This window comes from Rhopalosiphum maidis, chromosome 3 (genome assembly GCF_003676215.2).
Source record: "Rhopalosiphum maidis isolate BTI-1 chromosome 3, ASM367621v3, whole genome shotgun sequence".
Lineage (NCBI taxonomy): Eukaryota > Metazoa > Arthropoda > Insecta > Hemiptera > Aphididae > Rhopalosiphum > Rhopalosiphum maidis.
Window position 1 is genome coordinate 55,953,330 of NC_040879.1, and position 12,138 is coordinate 55,965,467.

Consider the following 12,138-nt stretch of genomic DNA (forward strand, 5'->3'; position numbering starts at 1 on the left):
CGTGTTTTATGTTGATTAAATTCTTTTCAAAATTCTTTGAAACCATGTTTAGCTTAATATATTGCCATAATAAGGAGTAGATAATCATATATTTATAGAATTTTTTGTTTCACAATGTAATCAAAGTTTCAGATGCTTTGAGCTATATTGATTAAGTGTTTAACTTGTACAGACTACATGCAAAATAGGGCGACGTGATTCTGGTTTAACATATTGTAATTTTGATTAAATTCATGTAAGCAACTTAATTATAACAAATTTTTGTTTAAACATTAATTATTGTATAATCATCTGTATTTACATTTTTACCGTTGATTTACTGTTTTACGAAATTTATAAATATTGTTCTACTCTATTTAAACTTTTTAATATACGTATTATTATTGTATTACAATAGCTAACAATCATTGTACATTGGATCGACCGTGGTTATTATTTTTTAGTTGAGTTATGTATTCATCGATAGTATCATTACGAGTTGATCCTGAAAACAAAACATATATGCATTATTTAATATTAAATTATTTGTTAATAAACCCAAGCATAATTAAACTTAATATAAAATGTATACATATAATGATGATAAACTCAAATAGAAAATCTAGATTCAGCATAATATTGTGATTTTAAATATATACATAGACAGTGAAAATTGGTTATAATAATATATAACACCTATAAAATGTGATGTCCCATCAGAAATAAACTATATTTATCGTATTATATAATTTATGTATTATTACGAAATCGATTGAAACTATTGCTTTGTAAAAATGAGGATCAAGGTTCCATTATCGATTATTGTTATGTTATCGGTTACAACAATGACAACTTTTGCAAGTATAATTGTAATTGTACTACAAAATATTACAATAATGTGTTTTTTTATTATATCACTATTATTACCTTTATAATACAGAATGTATTTCATTAATTTAATTGTACATTTGAGGCGTGTAGTACAAATGTACTACTACTATTTTCTCTAATTGCAATTATTATTTTTTTAAACTTGTATTGTAAAAAAATGCAATAATAAAATTATTAGCTATTTTATAATTACATAATATGTATAGAAAAATAGTTTGTAAGAAATAATTATTTAAAACAAATAAATTTATATTCTCCCTTAAGAGTTGTTATAACTTAAAGGTAACCATATTTACTGTACTTGTATATATTACACTATTTTATCACTATTGAAAACACGTTGAGTCTAAAGCACTCAAATTATAGTATTATTAACAAATAATATTTCTCAATTAAATAATAATAATAACAAATGTATAGATTTGTTCATAAATTTAGCTTTTAAATAATTAATGATGTACTCAATTCGAAATTTATGCGTACACACTTTTAATGCTTTATGGTTCCTATTGAAAAAATTTAACTCATGTTGGTGAGCATCTTTCAAATTATTTAATTCCTTTTTAAAACTGTTTTCCAATCTTTTGTACTTAGTGTTTGCTTCACTCAATTGCTTTTTTAATACAACTTGTTGGTCTTCTAAATCCTGTAAATCCCTTTTTACCATTTCATTTTTATTATCATTCTATAATAACAATAAACACAATATAGAGTAACACATCTTCAATGTTGAAAACATCGAAACGTTAAAAAATTTGATTACTATTTATGAAATAATATACGTTTTTTTAAATATTTCAATACAATCAAATCATATTCAAACATAACTGATACAACGAATACTCGTATATATATATATATATTATACATGGCTTATGATAGAACCTTTATTGTATAAAATGTCACAAAGTTACATTAATATAATATTTTATAGATCATCCTTATATATATATATATATATTTATATATAAGAAGAATAGGCCTTTTTTATGTTCCAATTTTGTGACGATACTATTTAATTTTTTTCTAATTTTTTTTCACAGAGATGTCTTAAATACTTTCCCGAGTGTCACCACGTTACCTGATTTTTATTTTTTTTTTGTTTTGTATTGGGGGGAAGGGGTTACATTTAAAGATTACTGTTTTTTTTAGCGTGTCATCTAATTAATTTAACGATTTTTTTCACAAAGTTGTTTTAAATATTCCAACGAGTAAATTACCTTTATTATTTCCAATTTCATTTTATTTGTTATTTCAGTTATAAATAGGTATCATAATTTAAATTAAATTATAAAAATTATTATGTATTACATGGTTAGACTTTAAATAGTTTAATTATAATAAAAAAAACAATTTATATACGAATCGATTGTTTAATACACGAGCAAAGCCGGGTTATTCAGTTATAGTAATTTATATTATACAGGTATATACAGAGTGTAACAGAAACAACTGACAGATGTAATTAATTATTGAATAAACTTTGTTTTTATCATTATTTGGGGTTTAATATGTATATATACATAAAATTATAAGTAAAAATAAAATATAAATGTTTATAGTCATATTCATCTCATTTAAAAAAATAGAAAAAGATTAATAAGAATAAAGTTAATAAGTGATTGCTTAGTTTATTTCATTTGTCAGTTATTTCTATTTCACTCTATAGACATAGAAAAAAATGCATTTTTCCTTGTTATTTTTGTATCATAATTATATATAATATTAAAATAATATGTATTTCATTTGTTAACATCATATTACGTATACTTATTTGTTAATACTGTTATTAGTGTATTACAATGTTGTGTGTTATTTTACTTGCAGTTTTTAAAAATGTCATATGAATGTTTAGTAGGTAAAATAATACGTGTAAATGGGATATATTAAATACATAATATTATATCTAATATCTAGATCAGTGTTTCTCAACCGGTGTGTCACCGGATAAGTCCAAACGTGTCACAGGAAGTACTAATATTAAATGCACGAACCTTGTTGACACTATATATTTATAAAAATTAATAAATATTATTCTTATTTATTTTTTATCGTGTGTCACAAAGTATGAAAATGTTTAATAGTGTGTCGCCATAATACAAAGGTTGAGAAACACTGATTTAGATTATAGGTATAAAATAAGTTGCTTGATTTATATATTTTTTTAAATCTATTTGATAAAGTCTGTCTTTATTTATAATATTCATCATATTTCGCGGTAATATATAACTAATAATGTGCATATATTATATATATATATATAAATATATAAACTTTAACAAATTATAACATACACGAGATTAGATAGATGAGAGCTGTAAAAGAGTGAGAATAATGAACGCAACATTAACTTACCAATGAAGCACGTTTAATTCTAAATATTAAACCGCTCTCATAGTAACGTTTATGGTCGATTATACTTTGGTTGTATTGGTTTCGAATTTTGATTAACAATTCACCTTGATCAATGCTATTTACGCACACTTGCCGTATCAGTTCATCTATAACATATAATAACATAATAAAACTTCTAATGAGCTACATTTTATACGGACACATTTTGCAAAATGAATTAAAATGATTATATTGATTAGTTAATCAATAGTAATTTGTACACGTGTGAAGTTTCATACGTATACAAATTAATTTTTACGTTACATACTAATGTAAACATTACAGTGATTGTAGATGAGTACTACGGTTATGGAGAAAATAAACAGTTTTAGTATTAATTATGTATTATTATTCAATCGTTTAAACATAAAATGGAAGCCATGACATTTCCTTACAACTTAATGTGTTTAATTTCTTTAGTTGTACATTATAAATTAAATTTTAATGTATACCATTACAAAATTCGAAAAAAAAGAAATTTATATTCAGAAATATGAACCTGACTAAACACACATAATGGTATATTATTTTAAAAACGATTTTGTTTTAATTTATACTATTAAAATTAAGCCCCATACACCGTTCGAATACGACCTGTAGGTTTTATTAACGATTAATTATGAAAAAACAACAATTGAAATAATTAAAATAAATATAGGTGTACCTATATAATAATATGTAGTAAAAGTGGTAACCATTAATGGTTATTATAAATTACACGTGGACACTGTTCAGTAGTTTATGATTTGTGTTTGACATCTTATATATATGTTAGGTATGTATCTGTAATTTTTGTTTTTGAATTCGATAACATGTAATAAACCAATAACAACAGGTACATGAAATTTTATTAGGCATATTTTTTAACTATTATTTAATACAATATGTTGTATAATACTAGGAATATATCTATATAGTTATTATTGATTTGTACTTACGAGGTTATAATAGCTACTAAAACAGCATTTCTCATTTCCTGCATCCATATAATATATTGTACATAGTACATTATGATCTATACATTTAGATTTAATCATGTTATTCGTTATATTATTATAATACATATATTAATTTATTATATTCAACGTATTTTATATTACAAAGTTAAAAAAAAAAATCCACAACATAATAATATTCTTATATTTTTTAATAAGACAATTAATTTTATTATTGACTACTTGTAGAGACTGTACAGTGCACAAGACATAATATATTGTATATTTAATACATTTATTTATGATAATAACATTGGAATTAATACACGAAATTACAAAAACGATAATATGATAATTGAAAATTACAATGCGTGCATAATATTGTTACATATTATAATGACGTGATGAATAAATTAAAAACTCAATACCACATATCATCGTGAGTAGACAGGTTTAAAACATAACTGATCGCCGACTGTATACGGCTGGATGTTAGAAAATTTAGTCACATACATAATAATTAGGATTGTAAATTTAAAATATTTAAAAATTTTAAATTTCACTCTTCATAAAATATTTCGATGATACTGTGAAAAAAAATAATACTTTTTTTATTATATATTGATATACAGGATTAGTATGGATTAGCTAGTGATTACAAATAGCAAACATTAATAATAATGAATTGGTTTATTTGATAATCATAGTATCTAAAAGTCTAGAGTTTCTATTAATCGTTATGATTTTCAACATTTTTAGAGTCAATTATAGATTTGAAGTGTTAGTTTTTGTAATTTGTAAAATTTTGAAAATAATATTTTTACTGTTCATTTTCTTTTTATGGCCAAAGCGCAACATATAGACAAAACTCATTCACTCGTTAGTTTATGAGTTAATATAGAGTATTTATAAATTCCTTCGAAGTAAAATGAGTACTAGACTAAATATTATATACATCTACATTAAGTTTACAGAATAATTTAGAAACAACTCGTTTGAATTTCGATTTATGCGCGTCAAAATGTTCAAAAAATTATTTTAATAACAATGTTTATAGTAAAACAGTGATAATAATTTGAATAAAAGAAGTTTGAAACACTTCAGAATTCTCTTTAAACGGCGCAAGAAAGCTAAGAATATGAAAATGTTGTATTTAAGATAAGTGTAAATAAATTTCAAAAAATCAGAATTTGAATAAATAAATAAATTTAAAAAATTAGAGTGACCTCAATAGCGTGTTTGGAAAATAATCGTGTAAAATGATTTACTGCAGCAGACAGCTATTCTGCCGAATATCATCAAATGACTTCTCGAATAATGAAATTGTAATCTCAGCGAAACTCACATTACATTTCGCAATATAATATAAATATTACATATGATATACATTATTAGTATAATAAGTTATTCCTCTCGATAATTTAAATACAATTAAAGGGTTTCTCGCGCGGTACCTATATCGAATCCATCGAAAAAACGTATTATGGTAGAAATCGAAAACGGCGAATCGGTGACAGGGTGAGAATATTAGGTATAATAATATAGCTCTATATATTCTTACGATGATTTCACCAGTGAAAATATATTATAGGCGAAAATAAGTTACCGTAAAAAACGAGAAGGAAATGTTATAGAAATATGATATTGATAGAGAATTTAACGTCCAACCGAAACGTTATATCGTCAATACAGTATCGACTGGTAAAAATAATATTTTAATGTTTAATAACTGGGTTGTGAAAAAAAAACTGGTTGACCCTTCGTTATTATTTGGACGACATCAATAAATGTATTTTGTTTTCTGTCGTTGTTTGTGTAATATCTATGAGAGTTTTTCACATTATTATGTAGTAAGAAAATACCATACAAGAAATAGAGGAAGGAAAAAAAAAATGTGCGTTTTTTTTTTATAAACAAATGAAATTTTTTCTAAACATTTGAAAAAAATGAATTTTAATAACATGTAATTATTATGTCCGAATGACTCGTTATAATATAGTACCCATAGGTATTAGATATAACAGGAGTATGTCTTACATTTTTAATGACGTTATATAAATATTCTTAAAGCTAAAACAGTTTTTTGTTCCTAGTAAATAACGACGAAATTTAAAAGCCATTTTTATTGTATGTTTCTATACCATTAAACGAGAATTATAACTAATGTTGTACAATCGCAAAATTTAGTTAGATAATCGTAAATGATAATATTGGTATCAATTTGGTATCCGTCACAGAAAGTATAGTATAGGAATTATAGAAATTAAGATGACTTTACATGGTCATTTAAATAAGGTATTTAACATGTATTATTAATTGTTAGTGATTTAAACTAAACTAATATTAAACTATTCATTTTTCATATTATTTTTATTGTATAGGAATAAGATGTAAAAAAAAGTAATATCAATTCTATTTAAATATATTTATTTTTTTCATAATCTATCTATTTTTATTTATTTATTTTACAGACAGGACCTTTTGTGATATATACTATATTATATTATATGTCTTATGGACCGAATAAAATAAAAAAATAAAAAATATTAAATTATAACAAATTATTGATTATTAAATACCTAAAATTATTTAAATTATTATCTATATATAGATAATTATATTAATTTTAGATAATAAGATACATTATCTATATTTAGACAAAAAAAACTGATTTGAACACAAAACTGTTTTTAAGAGTTGTTATTTTATACGACAATGTTGTATCATGACTTACTGAAACACTGCGTATACAATTCTCTCCTGACCGGACACACTCCATGCATCATAGCATTCCAGTACTCTAAGTTTGATTTTAGGTCTTCGGCCAGAGCCATCACTTGATGTCGATCGGCTGACTCCGTAGATGCGACTCGCCGCCACTTTTTACCGTTTTCCGTCCATTCCTCTGGCGGATAGACACACTCAAATATTTTGTTGTATCCAGGCGGATAGCCGTTGCACTCATTGTCCTGATGCAAAAGACAGCGACAAATATTATAATATAATCGTTAATTCGTTACATACACCGCAAGTTTTGTTATGATAAAAAAAACCGGCAGAGATGTAGATTGTAATATTATAATGTGCGTAGATTTCATTGTCGGAATATGCGATACAAAAAATTGAATCTTTCCCTCTAAAAGAATCCCGTAATAAAATCAAAAATATTATTGTCATTAAAATAAAATAAATTATTGGTCATTTTTTTTAAGAAAATATTTATATAGCATCCTCAATCCTGAACTTCTCTACGACTTTTTTAATATATATTTGTGTCTTCCAAGTAAATTTTTTTAAATCATTATATTGTAACCGTTTGTTTTTTTATAATTTACAAACAAGCATTTTATAAACATATAAATATGTTCTTTAAACATAAAAGAACATTTAAAGGAATATAATTAGCCCTTCCTTAAAGTCGTTGAGTATGCAGTGGGATACCTTACATACCTCGTGTACAGCGCGTCTATGATAATATTATAGTTTAATTTTAATACATCACTTAGTTAGTCTAGACAATTGTAATTTAGCCAACTACCACGTAATGTTTATTAATAAAATCCTTATTTAATTTTTATTTTAATATACGAACAATTGTAATTAAATATAAAAAATAGTGATTGTAAATATAAACTTGTACATAAAATGTAATATCTGTTTAATGTAAAAAATGTTGTCAGTACTACCTCAAAGTATACAATTGTTCAGGAGGGCAATTTCAAACTTTTAACAGTTACACATATTTTAAAATGAATGATTTTTAATTATTGTCAAATTTAAAATGATCAAAGTCACAAACAGCTTGTTGATAGTGAGCAGAGAGATGGTTCATGAATACACGTCAACACCTACTATTTAAAAAAAGCTAAATGTAAAACACAAAATTGGATTTTCTAAAGGCAAATAACTATGTTGCACACGTAGGTTAGAGAGAGGAAAAAGTATATATAATCTAAATTTATAATTATCTATACTACCTAATTGCTAAACAATAATGTATGATGGAAATCAAAATTAAAAAAATACTAATAAAAAAGTATATACATATTATATATATATCGAATTCATATGTTGTCTGAGGGGTCTTTTTTATAATTACAAACTTCATCCCCACTGAGTGACGTACCTACGCGACGTCGAACTGAAAAAAATAAGACATGACATGCAGTCGACACACGGTCGTGGTAATCCTATGTATGGTCTTTGCAGCCATCCGGTGGGATCTCTAATAACATAATATTTAACATCCAATCCCAATGTCTAACAAAAAGGATCCTGCATCGTGATCCCGATCTCTAACCAAACCCGAACTCGTTCGTTGTACAGACGATGCCATTTAATATTATATACATACACTTACATATTTTTTAAGTCTTAACGTGTTTTTATTTTATACGACCACCAGTCTCTATAAAATAATATACTTATCCCTATCTTGATAAAGCTACTTATTTTTTTTTCCATATGAAATACTATCTTTTAAATAATTTATTTACTCGCATAGGTAGTCGCTCATTTTATTTGTTCTGTATTTGGTATTATTATATTTTCACATACACAACGTTGTGTTTGAAATGGTCAGTTGTGAATATAAAACAAAGTAAACAAATTAGAAGCGGAATAAATTGTTTATTTTTTGAATAAATTATCCATAAAATATACCTTCAGTAAAATACAGCCCCAAATATATATATTTTATTAATTATCACGTGGTATTCTTGCGATGTTTTTCATACATTACCACAAATTATATCACTTTTTGGAAACAAAATAACAAAAATACTTAAAATTATAATTCAAAAAAATTACCAAAAACACCAAAATATAAATTATTCAAACCAAAGATGTTTTAATATTCGAATAAATACGAGACATTATAATTTAATCATAACATAGGTTAGGTCCCATTACATTAGTATATTTAACTTTTGATTTGATTAATTAAGTTTAAAATAATTTTAAAAACCTATATTGTTATTTATAATAAAATCGTTTGTAAAACAAAAAAAGTACAAAAAAAAAATTTTATTTGGTGGTTTAATGCGTCTATGTGAGACAACAAGCCCCACCATAGTAACGCCTAAAAAAAAATGAGATTATATTGCGGTAATATCAATACCGATTTTCTTTACAGTTTTACTGGTCAGATTTAAAACTGTTGAATTGTTTATCTTGCAATCGATTCAACGAAGTTTATGAAAAACGTGATTATAGTGATTATATCAACACACGTGGTCGAGCAGACAGGTCATGAGATTTACAAAAGAGTAAATACGATCCAATAAACAGCAGACGGACATCCGATGAGTGATCACACACACACACACACACACACACACACACATACACACACACACACACACACACACACACACACTAATTAATTTAAATTTTATTTCACTAGTTTATTACCCCTGTACACTATACTAAACATACACTATCATATGATATACCGAGTGAGTAAATTAAGATCGCAATATGCAAATTATTGTTTTTAAACGATGTTCATAAGGTCGTGTTTGTTCGGTGTACAGTGTTTATATTACGGGAAAAATAATCGTGTACTTAATAATACATATTTCAATAACGGCCATTTTAATGAAATAATAATAATATTAACCCATATTTTCTATATAATATTTATTACGCCAATTGATTCGTCTACTTGCTATATAATCAATAGTCACGTACAAGCGGCTATATTACTAGAGCAGTCGCGACTATACTTATTGCTGAGCTTACGTTGCTTAAATTATGTGCAGCTAATCACGAAAACAGTGTAATCGTGCCATTGTGTTATAGGGTTGTTATTTATCAATCATACATTCATACCGTAATAGGTATTTACTCAAATCATTTTAAAGTTATTTGTAATTTGTGGTTTATTACTAACATTTGTGAAATTTAAAGTACCTAATTGAAAATTATCAAATTTTTTTTTACTTCTGTGGTCAACTATATCAATTTTATTTTTTTTAATAAGTTAGATTGAACAATTAAAAAAAATCATAACTTTTTCTATATCTCTAGCTTAATTTTTATCTTTATACGTGTCACATGATTAGATTCAAAATTTATTACACGAAACAACTTATGCTATTTTAGCTTCCTTTTTTTCATATTTTGTTAATACATTGGATTCCAGAAGATATCAGTGAAATTTACAAAAGAAGAATACAAATACATTGTGTGATTTGTTATTGTCGTTAATGCAAATTTTAATTCCAGTTTGACGAGGAAAGTTTTTCAATATAGTATATGACTTCGAAATTTGGCCAATCTTCTGTAGAGAGTCCCAAAACAGTATTGAAATCCAAAAATTTCAATTTTTTATTGATTCAAATTAGACGCTAAAATGTTTATTTAGTTGTTTATCAATATTTATTCAATATAATAATCATATTTGTTCATCAACTTCAGTAGAAAAATTGTTTATTTTTGTCAGTTTTAAAATTTTACTTTACCGATTAAGACTATCTTGATCAACAATTTGAAAAGTTTAAAAAATTACAACTATGGAGTTTAATTTAAAGTATTAATCAATAGTTCATAATTCATATATAATTTTTATATTTTGGCATTTTTAAATTGTAATTAATAATAGTAAGTACCTAATTTATTCATGTATTTTATAATAAATTATTTTTTCAATAATTCTCCCATCTCTGTGTATAATAACTAATAGGTACCTATATATTATATTCATATAATATGATTATATGAATATTCAATATCCGATCAGAACGATATTTAATACATAATATACTTTATACTTATTTAGTTTAAGATTCAAATCCTTTTTAAATATTATACTATTTAAACTAAACATCAGTAAACATAAATTATTGTTATTTTAGTTTATTCTGCATCAAATAAATATTGACGAATAATAATCAATCATTGTTATGAAAATTGACTCTCAAAAGGTAATTGTGAAATTTGCAATTATTACACTTAAAAATTAAAACAAATCATAATACAAAATGATTTTTAATATGCGCGAACAATAATATTATCTCGTACCTCGTCATCGCCTTCTATCAGAATTGGATCACTACCTTTGACCAACTTCACATCAAATACTATTTCTTTGCAGTCCGTATCATCATCTTTCGTCTCCATTTTCGTAACAGTTATGCCAATTTATAATCTATAAAATATATTCAATTTATTCAGGTACTGTATACGAACATTTAAATAAATTGGCTTAAACGATAATAATATCCAAATGGACTGAACATGTATAGGTGTTTTTAAAATCGAAACACTAAACACTATAACTTAAAATACTAAAAAAAATATTAATGCATTAATATTATAAATTATTTCCACAGCAATATATTACAGTTATATTTAATTAGCCAATAAGTAAAAATATTTATATATACTATTTTATAGTAGGTATATGAGAGTGATTACGATGATTTTTAAGTTAATCGATTACGAACAATTACTAATTGATTACTTAAAAATGATACTCGTCGCATATGTGGTCGATCGCTTCCATTAAATAATAGTACAGTGTGTATTTATGAGAATACGAGATATAATAGGGTTTTATTATATATACGACTGATATTTATGTACATATTTAATATAATATCATATATGCATGCAATATGACATATTCACACTTATTTTATAATTAATCAGTTTTGATGTATAACTAACGATTATATTATTATTGCGCATAGGTGTAAGTGTAACCGATGGTAACTTGCAAGTTGGTAATTGAAAGCATCGGGATCAAAGAGATCTTAGCGTTTTGCACGGATAGTACTTAATCAATATACTTTCACTAATTACACACTTATACAAATCCCCAAGGGCTATTAGTACAGTGTTTAAACGTCTGGACTTATATTATTGGTGTGTTATTTATTCGAAGGGTAGAATGACTGCTAAAAAAAAAAATTAATTATCGTGCACAATATGACTA

At 25.0% G+C, this 12,138-nt stretch overlaps 1 protein-coding gene across 1 annotated transcript in view; it reads right to left on the reverse strand.

Moving 5' to 3' along the window:
* Positions 1–448: 448 nt before the first annotated feature.
* LOC113559010 (33 kDa inner dynein arm light chain, axonemal-like) overlaps positions 449–12,138 on the reverse strand; it is a 50,957-nt gene continuing 39,267 nt past the window's right edge. Inside the window, exons 2-6 of the mRNA XM_026964601.1 lie at positions 11,223–11,349; positions 6,934–7,168; positions 3,226–3,371; positions 1,358–1,555; positions 449–484 (exon numbers count right to left, since the gene is read on the reverse strand). Coding sequence (XP_026820402.1) covers positions 449–484; positions 1,358–1,555; positions 3,226–3,371; positions 6,934–7,168; positions 11,223–11,321 — 714 coding nt within the window. The 5' untranslated portion in view covers positions 11,322–11,349. The remainder of the gene's footprint in view (positions 485–1,357; positions 1,556–3,225; positions 3,372–6,933; positions 7,169–11,222; positions 11,350–12,138) is intronic.